Source organism: Mercenaria mercenaria, chromosome 3, assembly GCF_021730395.1.
Source record: "Mercenaria mercenaria strain notata chromosome 3, MADL_Memer_1, whole genome shotgun sequence".
Lineage (NCBI taxonomy): Eukaryota > Metazoa > Mollusca > Bivalvia > Venerida > Veneridae > Mercenaria > Mercenaria mercenaria.
The window spans coordinates 98,248,938-98,266,914 of NC_069363.1; the positions used below are offsets into that span (position 1 = coordinate 98,248,938).

The window sequence follows — 17,977 nt, forward strand, 5'->3', positions numbered from 1 at the left end:
GCCGCACGTGCGGAGGGAGTTCAAATAGGTATGTGCAAACTAACCTTCATGAGTTGTATCCCTTGGAATGTTTTCATCCATAAAACGACGTCTTATTGCTCGACCAATACCAAACACAAAACACAGAAAGAGAAGTATGCCTGCGACTATGAGGACAACCGTGCCCGAATCTAAACTACCACCGCTATTTGTTTTTGATGTTACAGTATCAATGTTGACATGCGGAGTCACTGAAATTAAAAAGATATCAATTGAAAATTTCTACGGGGCCCGTAAAGTTACATGTAAAAAAACGATTAATTATTAAAAAAAAAAAACGAATTGTTTATTTTCGTTCAAACGAAATCTGATTTCGTTCAAACGAAATCTGATTTCGTAGAAACGAAATGCATTTCATGAAAACGAAAAGTTATTTCGTAAAGCTGAAATGTATTTCGTAAAAACGAAATGTATTTCGTAAGAACGGAATGTATTACGTAAAAGCGAAATGCTATTTCGTAAAAACGAACGGTATTTTCGTAAAAGCAAAATGTATTTCGTTTTATACGAAATTGCTTTTTTTTTTTTTTCGTTTTTACGAAATACATTCAGCTTTTAAGAAATAACATTTCGCTTTTGCTTTTCGTTTCAACGGAACAACATTTCGTTTTAACGAAATATATATTCGTTTTACGAAATAAGACATATTGTAAAAAAAAGAGAATAAAAATGTTTTACTTGTCACTTTACCAGCACCGTAAATTTCGCTTCATTACGAGACAAAATAAAAATTTACAGTAAAAATTGTTGAAACTGGGGTACCATGTATGTGTATGGAACGCCGCAGCTGTCTTATATACGGACATATCATGTTATTACGTAAAGGTGTGGTTTTAACTTAATAAAAGTGTTTTACCATGTTAGAAAATAGGTAATCTTGTCAGAGAGTGGTGTTTACTTGTCAAAACAGTGTCTTATCAAAATTGAAAAATATATTTTTTTCATGTCAAAATGTAGTGTTTAAATTTAAAGAACTTGACTGTTGAAGTCTAAAGGACAAGAACAGCAAAAAGAAGAAATTCCATGTAGTTGATATTGATATTTTTCTGTTGATATTTATATATTCCATACTAACAGACGTACTGTCTTCTAGTAAATCGTTTCTGTGTTTGATACTAGACTTTATTAACAATATCTAGTTAATATGTTATTTTGGTAAAGTCCTTGTTAGCTTCCAAGTACTAACATATCTTTAGAATTGACCCCAAACTTGCCTACTTTAGTCAGAGGTCACATATATGCGTAAAGAACGTTCGCCTTGCACGGAAATCGAACTCACAACATGCAGATTGGTGGCATTATGCCCCTCCCTCTTCCCCTTTCCGCTAATGGTCGATTTCAAACATATGTTGCAATGCAAACTGTGGATTCTATTGTGTTCACAAGCCAAAAACAGCAAATTTTGGCCCTTGAAGGACCATAACTTGGAACCCATGGTGGGATCTAAGGAATCAAGATATTATGCAAATACAAGTTGTGTGCAAGTTTGATTAAATTGATTGCAAAATGTGGTCTCTATCGTGTTCACAAGCCAAAAATAGCATAACTCTAGACTAATGACGGGATCTGGCCAGTTTTCTAAAGGAACAGAGACGATATGCCAATACAAGTTGTGTGCAAGTTAAACTAAAATTTATTGCAAAATGCGGTCTCTATCGTGTTCACAAGTAATTGTGTACGGACGAAAGACGATCACTAAAAAACTACGTGACAGATGAGCTAAAAATAATACAATTACATTTTTTTCCTAACCTTTGCACGGACTGCGTGTTATACTAGTGTCATCTATTGCTATGTCTCCAGTATATCCGGTCCCTCTTCTGCCCTTTAACACAATCTGCAATGTATATTTTCAATTTAAAACACACAAAAAAAACATTCTCTTTCTTTAGTTGTTTAGAAACTTACTTAGCTCAATCATTTGATCAGACTCAGCAGTTTCACCTTTGACTTAGGTCTTATTTTTCAAATTTCATAAGATATAAATTTAACCTTAAGATGTGTGTCCATACATATGCACAATATCATTCAAAGCTTCACAACATGCTTTGTCAAAACTGATGACAAATTATGGTTTTGTAGACTCTAACTCAGTCAGTTTTTTATAATGCAACATGTAGGAGAAAATTTTACCCGGCGTCTATCCAAAGTTAATAAAAATAATTCCTTTGTATTTATAATGATTCATGGTATTAGTTCAAACGTAACACAAGTAACATCTCAAAATTGTGATTCGAAAGTCTGCTCTACCACATTTCTGGATCAGACTTAGGGTAAGGCTTTATGTTTATGTGTTTCTTTCTGACATTCATGCATGCTTTATTGTTTCATTTTAATAACAATGATACTTCTTCATTAATCCATGACATTATATTGTGTTCGGTCATGCTGCAATGTCGCATGCATTACTCGGTGTTTCAAGTTATGAATAACTTAGACACTCCTTCATGGTGATTATGCTGTGTTATTACTGATGATATAGACATTAGTGTCTCCTGGACGGGGTTAGATGTGCTTACCCCTACGCATGAACAGCTAAAAAATTTCAAGACACATGCAGTCTCCCTTGTCACACTATGCAGAATGCAGCAAAGCACTAATTATAATGAGGGTATCACAGTATGATAACAGAGGGAGCTTTTATCTTCATGCTCGGAAGCTTCCACTAAACCACACTGCGCATATTGGCTATGTATCCTGTTTGATTTGTCCAGGCGTCCGGTAATCAAACGTATCACCAAACATGTACGCATGTTATTTCTTTCATTAGGTCAGTTTAGATACCATGAAAAAGCATAACAATTATCGTACGTTAACCGTCTTTGAAAATCTCCCTTTGATTGTTAATTACGTTATATAAGAGTACTGAACTTAAAAAGTTTCGGTCCTGCGGGTGTTACAGCGTTACCCGAATAAATTTTAGTCGGAAGTTCAAACCCAGCCTGCGGCATACATGTTTTTTGGTTTCTTTTTAGTTTCAAACATGATTTCTGTTGGTTTGCTTAAAGGGACTGGCATCCAGTTCATTCGACACAACAAATTTTCTTTTTTAGAAATCTGGAAACTGCTATATTTCTTAAGAACGCTTTAAAACCTAATAATTGACAAACTATATGTTACGGAAACACATGAGAATTTGCTGTTTTTACTACATTTACGATGAAAGGAAAAGCGTTTGTAACGCTTCACTTCAGGTAAACTTTATCGGTTATAAATATTTATATTATTAAAGATATAATTCACTAATTCCGCTATAGTGCTATTGGTAACGACGACAGGAAATGACTTTTATTTCCGCGACGGCCCGGGGGATCGATTCCCGACGCGGTCATCTTTTTTTCTTGATTTGATTTGTTGAAAAAACATTTTGAAACAAACACACTGATGATAATGTTCATAATATACTTCAGTTTGAAAGAAAAATATATTTTAAGCCAAACCCGGAGATAAATGATTTTAATCTTTTAAGTTGTGTAAGTGTTATTTAAATTTCTAAAGTCTATTACTCAGCTACCAATTTATGGATTCCATAGTCTCTTTACTAGGTGCAGTTAGCCTATATAAGGAGTGTCCGAAATGTCTGAGAGATAAATAATACGCCATTACTTCAATGATGCAGAACTTCTTAAAACAAACTCAAAAAGGTAAAATACTACTTACCTTTTTATAAAGACCATTTCCAGTTATATTTACGCTAGCTTTAAGCCATGACGTCCCTTGATTTCCATTTATTGTCCAAATACTGTTCTTGCTTTTGCCATCGCTAATGTAAACAGTAAGTGACCCAATGGTACGACCATACATATTGTACCAAAATGAGAAGCACCACGTTTGTCCTTTGTCGATTCTAAAAGACGGTCCAAAAATCTCTGCATAATCGTTGTATATCCTGGGACTAGACGTTTCTATATAAAGGTAGTGACCATCTGCAAGTTTTAAAAACGAACTTTAATAAACAGAAATAGTAGTAAGGCTAAATCACAGCAGTATATTTGTTATATAGTTATAGTGTATAAATGAAAGAGGAAAAACACTTTATTTTTATTTTCATCTTTTGCAAGCCTCAAGAGACCAGCCTGCGCATCGCTAACGGTTTCACAAATTGCAATAGGCTTTGAAAGCCAACAGCATAGATCTTAACCAGACTGCGCGGATGCGAAGCCACTATGTTGGTTTTCTCATGGCGCGGCTCATTTTTAAGCTCTACGTACACATTGTCATTGTGGTGTGGTCAAACCTAGGTCCTGTAGATGTTGACATTGTTCCATCTCTTTTCCTTGTCCAGTTAAAATCATCCTGTACACTTTGCTGCCAACCACACACGCTATCATCGAAAGTGCAATCATAACTCTGCCATGCTGAAAGAAATGTCATTGTGTGGACAAAAAAATTAATTTCCTATAAATGTTCACCTTTTTATCAAATACATGTGAATGCATTGATTCTGTCATGAGTGTCTTTATAAAGACATATGTCTACCAAGGGATACCTTGGTAGCTATCGCGATACTTAAAACAAACGAAGTTTTCTGAAAAGATTATCAGAAAAGTCGAAAGTTTCCTGGAAATATTGCGATAATTCAGATTAGTATCTGAGTACTTTTCTTGCGTCAGTGCTCACAGACGCCATTTACTACCAAGTTAGCTATCTCGATACTTTAAACGATTATCTTGACATTTCAAATTTTCTGAAAGCTTAAAGTTTCCTATAAATAAATAAAAAGCACATATTGGTAATAATAATTTTTTTCCGGTATGTTTTTAGAAAATAAATATGGTGGCATGTTCCTGCTAGGGGATTGCTCAGGAACTATTAAGATAATATAATTTTAAAATGTGTGAATTTTTCTGAAAATATTTCAGCAATAAATGATATTTTCAAGATATCTTTTTTATATTTTCTGAGAATGTTTTAGCGCAAAATTTCGTGTAAATGCTTGGAATTGTCACGAAATGCCCGGTTAATAGCACAATATTTTGAACTGTCCAGCAAAGTCGTGCATTTTTCTGGAAACATCGAAATAAATATCCTCGAATGCTTTTTTCTAGGAAATTTCAGACTATTGAAATAAACTTTTCAGAAAAGTTCGAAAATAGACAAAACAGCATTTTTAGATAATCTGAAAGTTGTCGTTCAAGCAGCCTGGCGGCCAAGCGGCATAATCGAATATTTCTATAACAATTATTTTTACTAATGGATAGATATAAATAAAATTATAAAAACTAATGTTATCCCAAGAGATAATTAAAACTATTTATAATTTCTATTTCTTCATTGCTGCAATAAAATTAATTTTTCCCTGTCACGCTCTCTCCCTCCATTTCTGAATGCAACAATTTTTGTTTTCTGAACGTTGACTACAATAAAGTAGTTAAACAGCGTTCTTTTTCGTATTTGGTTAATTGAGTTTTAACGTTTGTATTCATAGTTTTCTTTATATATTTATATTATTATAATAGTAAAAATATTTCTTTAAATAAAATAATACTTGATTGTTCCAAGCCGATCGACCACTAGGCCGCTAGGCTGCTGACTACAGGCCGCTAGGCCGTCAACTTCTGTCCGTTAGACCGTTAGGACGCCAACTTCAATGAATTAAGATATTTCCATATTATAAGAATATAAAGAAAGTAATTAGTGCACGTGTATTTTACTATTAACTTAATATCATTTTGATATTCACTTGAAGACAAAACATAGTAAGTATAGAAAAGAAATGACTAAACGCGTATTTTACTTAAAATTTCCATTTGATCTGTAGGCAGACAAACCTTGACCAGTAATTATAGAAATGTAATTATGTATGAAAACAGCAATATTTATACATCAAAAATTTTAAGATCTTTCTAAGACAGAATTATTGGAGATTCTCATACTAGTATTTACAACAACACAACAACATTACATAGTCTATCTAATTACAAAAAATACATATTTACATAGAAGTTGTCAAACCATGGCCATTAATTAAAGAAATATATATTAGAAATCTTTTGATAGAAAATCAGTTTCCAGTGATTATAGAAATGTAATGACAAAAAGCGTCAAAAGCATCAAAGTTACTATTTCGATATTCTTGGTAGCGAACCAACACCAATATATATAATTACAAAGTCCTTTTTTAGCAGTTAACAATCCTTGGCCAGTAATTAAAGTATTCGATAACAAAACAGATATTTTACATATAATTTACCGCTTTGATATCCACTTGTAGACATAACAGGGCCAGATATGTCGGATACTGCTGTATCATACATAGACAACTTCCATATACCTCCGCAGAATTCATCCCTGTTGCCTGGGCATACTGCGTCACATTCGTAATTTGGTACCTTGTATGGTTTTATTTTGTTTCCACAGTAGCACACACGTGATCCCTAGAGTTTAACAACGATATATAGATGAAAGTAAATTAAGATTAATATATGAATTTTGATAGACCTATGCTCTATACCCTTTTTCTCAAAACTAGTAAAATGCCACCATAGTCATGTTATGCAAGCAGATCTTGTATAATTTCACGCATAATAAAGATGCTTTTTCTCCTTCTGCATTAAGCCTATTTACTAACCTTAATGATCGGTATAACGCTTAGATAGCTGTAGCCTGGGAATCCAGTCTGACAATTTCTAACTTTTTTAATACCTGCAAATTGATAATATCAGAAATTCGATGAATGCCAATTAACACACTAATTAGCGCAAATTAAGTGATCTTTAATGCATAGGTATTATGTATAATTTCTTCTGACAAAGCACAAATATTATCAACGGCTTCCCAGGCTAAGATAGCTGACAGGGCATCAGAACATTGCTTTAAATGCTTTCTAGATAATGTGTTTTACCATGTATAAAAGAATACTTACCATAATTTATGAGAGGAAATGTCTTATAAGCAACAAAGCATGCCACTGTGCAAGTATTTTTAATTTAGCTCTAGTATAAAATGTATTTAAATACTAGTATTACGTCCCATTTTGCTATATTACGCGTCATTTAACCACAACTCTACGTACTGTATTTTTTCTCACTGACATGTGATATGTGCACGGTGCTCGCTGAACGGAATCCTGCTTTTTTTATAAACTGGAAAACACTTCACAGAGATCGTTTGGATTTATTACAAAAACAACGATTTACAACAGAATTCTTTGAAGAATACTATTTTATAACATCAAATATGATGTCGCACCATGATGTGTGGGTAAGTCGCTTTAAGGTTTGTCTTAAGCAAGCATCGATTGACTTTTGTGTAACAATTAAAGTAGGATTATTACGTAGACTACATAGCAGTTTTCATTAGAGGAGCTTTTGTTATCACCATGTCGTCTGCGTTAGTGTTTATAAATTTGTGCCAACGTCAGGAAGTAGGTTTATCTAACACAACTCAGCGAAATTCTTTAAAATTTCACAAATTTCTAGTATTATAGGACAAGTTTCATAATAAGTGATCAAAATATGGTATGCACAGAATGCTTTCAAGCTCTTCATGCGTCCTACAAATTTAACATTTGTGTCTGTTTTTTAACTAAGAGAAATTCGGTAACGTATTAAGGGGTCAAATACTCTAGAGCACTCTGTCATTTTGGAAGCTGTTTTCTTGGTAAAGTGTTGTCTTGCTAGTTTCTTTTCTTTTTGTGGCGGAGGTTGGGGGAGGAAGGTGCGTGAAATATGCAAATGTTTACAATATAAAATGTTTAACTCTGACAATTAAAAACATCTACATATTCAACGACTGTATATATGCACGTGGCATGTAAGAACATTGAAAATCAACTTGTCATTTTTAAGTTTTGAGTTTGACAGTAAAAAGTATAAAACGGTGTTATTAAATGACTATAGTTTTTTCACAAAAGTTGAATTGAAATTAATTACCTAAATTATGAAAGAAAAGATCTGAAGGTTTTTAGAACAGATGCATAATAGAAAACTTGCTGTTTCAAGGATTTAAATTCTGTCAAAACCTCAGACTAAGAACATTTTTGAATAAGTGTAAATATACCGTCGTGCCAGCATATCTGTAGCCCTGTGATCTGCAGCCAAGAGTGCATTTTTCTCCGCTATTTGAATCAGATCTGTATAAAAAGTAGTCTAGTGGATTGATAAAATAACTGTCCTGAAAACACCCTAGATAACCTGCTGGAATGTGTGTGCCTAAACAAAGAAAACACAATGGTTTAAACAGTTTTCATTTCTGTAACTCGATCGATTTATACGCTACATTTGTGTTCCATAAAAGCAGTTTTACCTTTACAACAAATACTATTTAATATTTAATTTATAGTCACTTCAACCCAATTTCCGTTAAACGGCGACTGTCCCAGCTTTTGTGGATCAGGAAGACCCTAGGTGCTCCCATTTCATTTTTTCAGGCAAGGGTCGATGGGTCAGTGTTTAGGCAGAACAAGCATATCAAAAAGAAAAGCTTTTACATAATAACCAGGATCATGCTGACACAACACAGAAAAAATCAGTAAAATGTATTTTTCTAACTAGAAAGTGAAAATAAAAATTTTATATCTATATCCCACATTCAAATTTTCAAAATTCTTTTTCTATTTATACATAAATAATGATAAAGAAAAAACATTATTAACATTAATTTTGAATTGCAAAAGAACGTGTTCTTTTTCAAACCTCTGCAAACTGCAACTTTAAGGTCGGTGTTATCGATAGCGATTACCCCATACCCATTATTTGTTCTAACGACGCCCTCTATCATGATCTGCAGTTAAGAAATTCGTTGCATAAATTGTTATCATTTTGAAGTTTTATATATTGTCTAAGCATACATTGAAAGAATTCTTTGTATTTATATCAACGTACATATTCATTTCTATTGGTTGGGTTGATTTGCGTAACATACTGGTACTGATGATAAACCCGGACAAATGATAAAGTTGACCGTCTTGGAAATATTCGATTGCAATTTCTTATTTATACATCTGAACACACCGTCTAATAGCAACCACTTACAACACCAACTGGTGTAAACAAAAACAAGATTTGTAAATATTCTGTATAAAAAATATTTATCAATAATTACTGGGGAAGAAGATGTATTTTGCGCATACAAGTACATTCTAAATTTCGAAACTTTTGCAAGGGTCTTTTAAGTATTTTTGTTCTTATTTGGTTAGATTTAACGCCGCACCAACACAATTATAGGTCACATGGCGACTTTCCAGCTTTAATGGTGGAGGGCTTCCTCTCACTGAGAATTCAGAATGATGCTCTAACCAACACTGACGATAGGTTAGTGATTCGGAGTCAATTACCTTAACCTGTCGGCCACGGTGTCCCCTTTTAAGTAAAAAATTCACCAACTTACCTGTAACAATTCCCCTGAATATGGTATTGTTATTCCTACTCTCTCCCATCCTTTACTTTTTATTCCATTTTTCGTCCATATTTTAGTGTATCTATGCAAATTACTTTTTGTATAAACGTTCAACTGTTTGGCTGCGTAACCGTTCATATAGTACCAGAAGGAGAAACAATAATCTGTGAACCGACGACTTATAAACGGCGGTCCAAGCATCCTTGCAGTGTCTGCGGTAGTTCTCGGTCTAGAAGTATCTATATAAAGATAATATCCCGCTGAAATATAATTAAATGTATATATTTACACAAAAGTTTATACGAATTGGCAAATGTCAAAATTTATATGCGGGCATAACTGAAGACTGTTAAGGTTGCCTTGTTAAGTTGTTACTGCCGTTTGTTTGTTTTTTGTTGTTGTTGTTGTTTTTTTCTTTTTTCTTTTTTTGTTGTGTTTTTTTTTCTTCTTTTTTTTCGCATTTCGGGAACATTAAAAGTTTAATTATATAATTCGTGTACACAAACATTGTTCGCTATTCTGTCAGTGAACATTCCTTTAAGTAATAAAATGCTACTGTAAAAACTGAACGATAGACCAGTCCATTTCAGAAATTAAAAGGTTAAAGGTTAGGCTATAAGTAACGCTACAAATTATCAGTCTTTCAAAATGTCTGTTCATCTTACTGGTGGTTGATCAGATATTTTGTCAAGCAATGGATTTGTTCAGAACTTTGATTAAGAAATAATAAATATTCCCTATATCTTATCAGATAATGAAAAAAGGACAGGAGTTTGGATGCGTAACAATTAAATCACGAGCGCGTAGCACGAGTTATTTTATAACCATGCAAATTCTTCTAATTTTACAGCACTTCATTTTACCTCGATATGTTATGCTGTAATAAACATAAAGATATGGTTATACATGTGGCCTCAAAAGTGTTAACAGGCTTTTTTTTTGATCTTGCGACTTAGGCTTAAACCCTTCAGGATCTAGATTCAAAGATGACCTAAGGATCATCAAAAATAACATTCCAACTCAATCCCTTGAAATGGCCTCTAGAGTGTTAACAAGCTTTACATTCGATTTAAAAAATGTGACCTAGTTTTTGACCTAAAATGACCCAGATTCAACCTACAAGTCATCAAGACAAACATTCTGATCAATTCTCATGAGTTTTTAAGTTAAAATTAGGTATCTAGTGTGTAAAAAAAGTTTTACGTTTGCTTTGAACTGGTGACTTTGTTTTTAACCCTATCTGACTAAGATTAAAAATTGGCCTAAAAACAAATCTTAAGATATGCGACTATTCTAAAACGGCAACGAAAATGAAGAAATTATTTTAATAGTCAGCGAAACTGAGCAGTTTGGCACTTTTGTTGCTTTCATTTAGTTGCATTTCATCAGTCCCAATAATCAAGCAGATATACCGATTCATTCCTTCAATTTCAACAAAGAAAATATGAAGAGGTCACCAATTTATAGTATTAGAAGATGTTCTAGAAATACTTGATGTTGAAAAAGACGCTTCAACCGAACATACACCAGCATAAAGAACTATATGAAAAAGAAATTTAAAAACAAATGAATTTCTGTCATACCTTAGTAAAGTGAAGTGTCGGTTTACTCTGGTCTATGCATATTCTTACATATGAAACAAACATCTTTTCTTTTTATTTCATGTTTTACACATTTTATAGGTTCTTTTGTTTTGTTTGTTTGCTTTGGGTTTAACGCCGTTTTTACAACAGTAGTTCAGTCATGTAACGGCGGTCAGTTAACCTAACCAGTGTTCCTGGATTCTGTACCAGAACAAACCTGTTCTTCGCAAGTAACTACCAACTTCCCCACATGAATTATTTATCAGAGGTGGAGAACAAATGATTTCAGACACAATGTCATTATCAAATCGTCGCGGAGAACATACGCGTCGCCCGATGATCGAACTCGCGACCCCGCGATTCGTAGACCAACGCTGTCTCTACTAAGCTAAGCGGGCGGCCATAAAAACATACAGTCAAGAGGTCTCTGTAACTGTAAAACTGGCGACTTCAGTGCGAAATGGTTCCGATGCAAAATGTTTAATATACGCCAATACGACAAATTTGCGTAAAATACTGATCTTGTTATATTTGAAAATCGCTTTAAATCGATTTTCTTTACAAAAATGATTATCAATAAACAAGTTTTCCGTTGTAATACACTGCTGAAATGAAGAATTTACGCATATGCAATTGTATAATAGTTCGAAGTTTTCACACTTGAAATTCATGCTTATTATTACGCCACACGCACGCACATCCCAAGGTCATACATTTTACTATTTCGTTTTTTACTTCTTCAGCCTAATAACTTTTTACCATTGAAATTAGCTGCCACGGGCTTGCCAGATAAATTATCTGCTCCACGCATATGTTCACATATACTGACGGTAGAATTCGGTTTTAAAGGCCAGAGTTGATTTTTCATTCTTTTGAAATTTAATACCATAGGCGCTATTTGAAATAAATTATAACTTCTATAATTTCCGTAATCATAATATAACAGATACTACCCCCAAAGTTATATATACGCGATAGCGTAAACATGGCAGTTTCTATGAGTGTACTACTAAATTGTTTGAAAATTGTTACATTCTGAATTTTGACAACCCAGACGTTTATTAAAATAACAAGTGAAACCTTACACATATACACGTACTCATACAAATCCTAACATCTCGGAGATACGAACGCAGGGGTTGCAAGTTTGAGTCTCCCATCCTCCGTACAAAGTTACGATTCTTGAGTATTAATTTCTGTGCAAGACAGACTCAGATCTAGTTGGTGGTAAATTTTGAATTTTAATTAAAGAATGATTTTAGATCTCGTCTACGAAAAAATAAAAGTCTCGGCAGAGCCTCGACTTTTATATTTTCTCCGACTCACTTATAAATTTAAATTTATAAGACAGTAACCTAATATTCTCTATTTAGCAGTTATTCTCAAAAACAAGATGGCCTCGTTTAAAAAATAATCCAAAAAGTAGTCCGCCAAGCTTTATTTAGTCACTGACCAGATAAAGCAAAATTTATCTGACCCCTTGATTTTTGCCTTTATTTTGCATGAAGGTAGGATAAAGTAAAATATAATTTCTGTGAGAAATATGCTGAATTTTATATTAAACAAAATGTCGAGACGGAACCATCAGCTTCAAATTAGGCACATTCCACCTTATAGCGTTTTTTTTATTATGTTCCGTTATTTCTAATACATGTAATGAATTACTTTAAATCTGCTAACACAGGTGGAATTTTCCCAACAATTCTGTCGTCATCGATTTCAATTCTGTTTCTGATACATGTAATGGGTCAAATAATCAATTAATTAGACTGTGCATTCATATGTGTCTAATTCATAAGCCTTTTGGGTTTTAAACGTCCTTCTTTCAATGGTGTGTCATACTTTTTGTTGGTTTTTTGTTTGTTGTTGTATTTTTGTACGGTCACCACAGACCTGTATCTAAAAACGATTTCTCTCTATCTGTTCAGGGGGCTTTATCTAACTCTGTCCCACTGGTCAGGTCGTTCTGTGTCTGTACTAGTAGAGGATTCACGCCCTGTATGGCTGCGTTTGCTATGTGTAAAGCGCCTTTATACGTGTTTATCATGAAAAGGACGCTATAAAATCTGATATGATAATAATAATAATAATAATAATAATAATAATAATTATAATAATAATAGTCATAGTGTAATGCATATTTAGTCATCAGCAGTAACAAACACCTCGCCGTTCATAAGAAGAATTTTTATGCCTTTGTACGATATCAACGCCGCCATATTTCCTCTTTCACTCCAAATTTCCTACATCTGCGATCGAATTCATTATGGCAATCTACAAGGCAGTCTATAGTCGAAGGCAAGCTCACAATAATAATAATAATATTAATAATAATACGTATGTTCAGTCATACAGCTTTCGACATTTGTAACAACGACTTGGGAATATAAAAAACTTCCCGACGGAAACGTTTAGGTTTTCATGTCTATGAATGAGAATTTAAAACAAAGAGAATGTTTTGTTGTATAAACAAACTGTCAAAAAACACATGGAGCATGGTGGGGGTAAGAGTGTGGTTGGGTGCGCACCATAAACCGGTTTAAGCTCCCCAGTGGTGTTTTTGCCACTGACCGTTCCAAGGCGGTGCCCCACTGTGTTCCTTTGTTTGTTCGTTTTGTCCTTGAGTGTTGACTTTGTGTGCGCGCGTGTGTGTATGCTTATTATTCGTCTTGTCCTTATGTGTTGGCTTTGAGTGTGTGTGTGTGTGTTGTTCGTTTTGTCCTGATGTGTAAGCTTTGAGAGTGTGTGTGTGTAGTGCACGCGTTTGCGTGCTGGGGGGTTCGTTTTGAGGAGGCTGCATTCCCTGTTTGTTTGTTTTTTTTCGAAGTAAATTATTCATCAATGTACTTTCTATTCAGAGAAAATGTAACAATTGAGTCTGGCTCTTCAAATCCTTAATTTCATATATAAAAAGAATGATCAATGAATGAGTGATTTTTGTATTTCTGTCAAAAACTTAGCCTTTCTCTGACTTTTAAAAACGTTCCTGCCTTTTGTATTTACCCGGACTGTAATTTTTGGTTGCGGGTTTATCCCGCTACCAAAGTTAAAGTGTATTTCTGACAATCATATCATCTTTATTTGATTCCGAATCACATCCACAGGATGTTCATGTGCTACACAAAATAGAACCATTCATGAACAATGCGGATGAATTATCAATGAACAAGCAGTTCTTATTCAACCTCTTTCCAATCGCACTGACCATTTAGATTATATAAAATCTATCAATGATAACATATTCTGGGCCTATGGTTACATCACAAGCTGGGTCAGGCAGAGTTCATCCTAGATATTAGGCACATTAAATTTGTATTTGTTTCTCATTCATTTTTATTCATAGACTGGCATTTAAACAAAAAATAAATCTACCAAAAACCCGCAACCATCAGACATTTCAAGACTTTGATTCCAGTAAAGGCGTGTATAGTTCATATTTGGCATACAAGCTTCTGAGGGATAAATGTGTTCATGTATAGTCTAAAATTACTCCAGTTCACTCGCTTACAGAATATTCTGAAGCGAAAACAAAACTTTTCACCTTATGGACCAAAACTGTGATAACTAACGTACGTAATAATTTTCTGCAAATCTGTCATCATTGGCGGCGGTAATGCGGTGTGGTGAATAACACATAACTTTCAGACTCGAGTATTTACATGGTGTATATGCCGCATTTTTCTGGTGTGTATATTGCAGTGTCATCATAGGTGACTTGTACTATTTTTAGAAATTGCAAAGACTACATAAACTTTGAATACATTATTTACTTCTAATTTCTTTTATATCGAACCTTACATGTTATTGAAAAAAAATCACAACAATATCTAATTAATATTTACTGAACATTGAAAAATTCCGTTATGCAACGCTTTCAAATGGCTATCAGAGTGATGTATCGAACTTAAATGTGGTGCTGCAAAATGCGTAGAATTTGCGGAGTTAGAATCGAAATATTAATAGCTCTATGTTCCAATAATTTTATCAGTTAATAAAATATGGGCAGTCGTTCGGATTCGAACATTGAATCATGATTTCATTATTACGTATCCGAACCCCTGCCCAAATCTTATTAACTGATAAAATATAAACACATATTTATTGTTTCTTAACTCTAATATATAATTTTGCAATGCAAAACTCTTTAACAACGCTAAATATCTACCAATAAATCTAATATGACAATTTGACAGTTGCGTATACTACAAGGCTGAAACTTCCGCCGTTTCAAAAGGTCTTTTCTTGTTAAGTCCTTTTTCTGTTACATTTTTTTTGCGGAATTGTTATCTCTTTTACTTTTCAAAACTTTGAATATCATTTAAAATAGTATAGAGTGATTTACTATTTTTAATTACCTCCCTTTATGACTCCAACTGTTAATGTTAATGTTAACTGTTTTAACCAGTTAATTATGCATAACATTCATTAAGACAGCTGTTCCATCTGTTTCATTATGGAACTTTAAACAAGATCATGATGGCCCATGATCGCTCATCTGAGTAAAACAAATTAAATAGACAAGTTTAAGAGAGTTTAAAAGTCAAATTGAGCATGCTTCAAATGTCAAACTGATGCTAAAGTATTTAGAAAGTAAGTCATTAGGTCAAGTTCACGATCACTTAAAATCGGTTTGAAGATCAGTGTGCAAAATTGTAAATGTAAATTTCAAGGCTGCATATTAAAAAAAAAAAGAAAAAGAAAGAAGGTCAGTAGGTCAAGGTCACAGTCAAATAACCCTTCATTACTTGGGGTCATCAGATTATTTCAATTAAACGGTCTAGTAAATATGATCAGATAATTTCTGAAGTATTTTTCCTGGGGAATAATTTGAACAATCTTGTTAAAAGAAAACGGTAGACAATTCAACATACCTAGGCCTTTGATTTTCAGACAGGAAGATTTTTTCTACATAAGTCTATTATGTAAAACTTTGGACTGCAAGGGCATTAGGACCATTAGGTGTTGTAACACGCCAAATATTAAGGCTTAATGCCTTGTGGTTTTTGACAAGAAGATTTTTCAGGTCTTTCCTTTCTGTTGCCATGGCAACCAGAGTTCTGTCTGGATTCAATTTTGTGAAAATTTGTGAAGGAAGAACTTAAAACAGACGGACAACGGAAGACAGATGGTTAGCGATCCCAACAGCTCACCCTGTGCACTTTGTTCTCAGGTGATTTGAAAAAGGAAAGATAAGAGGGTTAAAATCATATGCTCTGAAATGTCCCTGAGAAAAATATCTTATCTAACTGTCAGGTGCCAAAATATCATTCAAGTTATCTGTGAGAAAAAGTGTCCTACGTGAACTTGCGTGGTCATGTGGTAGCCAAGTGCCGGTAGTACTTTCCGATGTCGACTTTCTAATCCAGTCAAGATCATATGGTTGATACCAGCCACACATGTTTATATCAAATGTGCAGCAGTAGTCATTGTCTGCAAAAAATAGACCATTAAAAGTTTAAAAACATAACTGTCAACAAACTTAAAAATGCAAAAAATCTCTTAAGTTCGTCCATCGTTAGCACATTTTTGTGATGAAATGATGCGCAAATGCGCCTCAGTTCTGCACAATCACAGCAGCATGTTATGAGCAAAGTGATGCTAAATAAACTTTTGTCAGGATTTCAGACTATGAACTTAAAAGAATACACACGTTTTTTTTTTGTTTTTTTTTTTTTTTTTTGAAATTATTATAGAGATCAATGGATTTTTTTCATTGTTTCATTTATTCAACTAACTTCATTAGAAAAGTTTACTTACTAACTGGAATAATTCCAAACGTTACAGTTATTGTGCCATCACCACCCTTTATAATGGCGTGCTTTTATCAATTACCTTTCAACAGCCGCAGTTATGATCATGACATTAATTTGAAAAACTTAGAACTACATGGGAGATAGAGTATACTTTTTTGCACCCTTTGCTTCCTCCTATTACCATCAATCAATATGTAAAGTTCCATGGCATTGTACGGACAACAGGTATGACGGACGTACCGTTTCTTTATCATAGACTGGTCCCCTGAGAACTTTAAAAAAGCAGCCATTTTGATGAGAACCATTATAGGACAGGGAACTGGATTAGTAAAGTGCTTGGGATAATTAGATATTATGACCAAGGTTCAGATCGTTATCCTAATATTCTTCACACGTGCTTTTAAGGTCACGTGACATGCATGACTGGTAAATTGTGGAGGTTACGCCCGCTATATACTCAGTGAACTCATAGAAGTACCAACCTGTTTGACCATCAATATATATTATGCTGCGATGTGTTGTTTTCAATCTCTTCGTAGTTGATAGTACAGGTTGTGTCGTGGTATCTTTTGCACATGTAAAAAAGAAAGTTAATTTTGTCGCTTAAATTAACTTAACATATTAGGTTTGAATGTTTCAGCTTGTTACCGGGTTTCTACTTTTGTATATATATATTGTCAAGATCGGTAACGTGATAAGCGGGAGGGTGGGTTAGGGTGGCTGAATGTCTAAAAGTAGCTGCAGACATTGCATACCTGAGTCTACACTGAATGTCTAAAAGTAGCTGCAGACATTGCATACCTGAGTCTACATTGAATGTCTAAATTCAGTTGCAGACATTGAATATCTGTCATTGTAGACCTGGTTCTACGCTGAATGTCTATCTGCAGTTGCATACCTGAGTCTACATTGAATGTCTATTTAATACAATTGCAGAACTGGGTCTACATTGAATGTCTAAATGCAGCTGCAGACATTGCAGACCTGAGTCAACACTGAATGTTAATCTTTGATCAATTCAGACTTGCATGTAAATTAATTACCGTCTAAAATTCGTAGAAATTTAACAAAACTCAGAATGTCCTTTGCGTTGGCTATGTCGTTGTTAAGCGGACTCGACTTAAGACCTACCTCATTTTTTTTAAATGAGAAACGAATTTCACTTGTTGCTATTTCTTGTAAATGTAGATACAGAACAAAGTGATTTAGTGTGCTATGACTTGTAAAATCATTCTTGTAGCTTGTAAATACATCGCATTAGTA

The 17,977-nt window shown here is 33.9% G+C and overlaps 2 protein-coding genes across 3 annotated transcripts in view; one reads left to right on the plus strand and one right to left on the minus strand.

Moving 5' to 3' along the window:
• Positions 1-17,977, plus strand: part of LOC123523913 (uncharacterized) — a 356,017-nt gene that overhangs the window by 252,491 nt on the left and 85,549 nt on the right. The gene's annotated exons all lie outside the window — the stretch shown is intronic.
• The window catches only part of LOC123523745 (MAM and LDL-receptor class A domain-containing protein 1-like), a 32,067-nt gene that overhangs the window by 6,879 nt on the left and 7,211 nt on the right, over positions 1-17,977 (minus strand). For both annotated transcript variants that reach the window (XM_053539422.1, XM_053539421.1), the window contains exons 4-13: positions 17,197-17,280; positions 16,260-16,391; positions 9,370-9,638; positions 8,676-8,763; positions 8,041-8,192; positions 6,233-6,416; positions 4,251-4,397; positions 3,700-3,965; positions 1,792-1,876; positions 45-230 (exon numbers count right to left, since the gene is read on the minus strand). In XM_053539422.1, the coding sequence (XP_053395397.1) occupies positions 45-230; positions 1,792-1,876; positions 3,700-3,965; positions 4,251-4,397; positions 6,233-6,416; positions 8,041-8,192; positions 8,676-8,763; positions 9,370-9,638; positions 16,260-16,391; positions 17,197-17,280 (1,593 nt within the window). The remainder of the gene's footprint in view (positions 1-44; positions 231-1,791; positions 1,877-3,699; positions 3,966-4,250; positions 4,398-6,232; positions 6,417-8,040; positions 8,193-8,675; positions 8,764-9,369; positions 9,639-16,259; positions 16,392-17,196; positions 17,281-17,977) is intronic.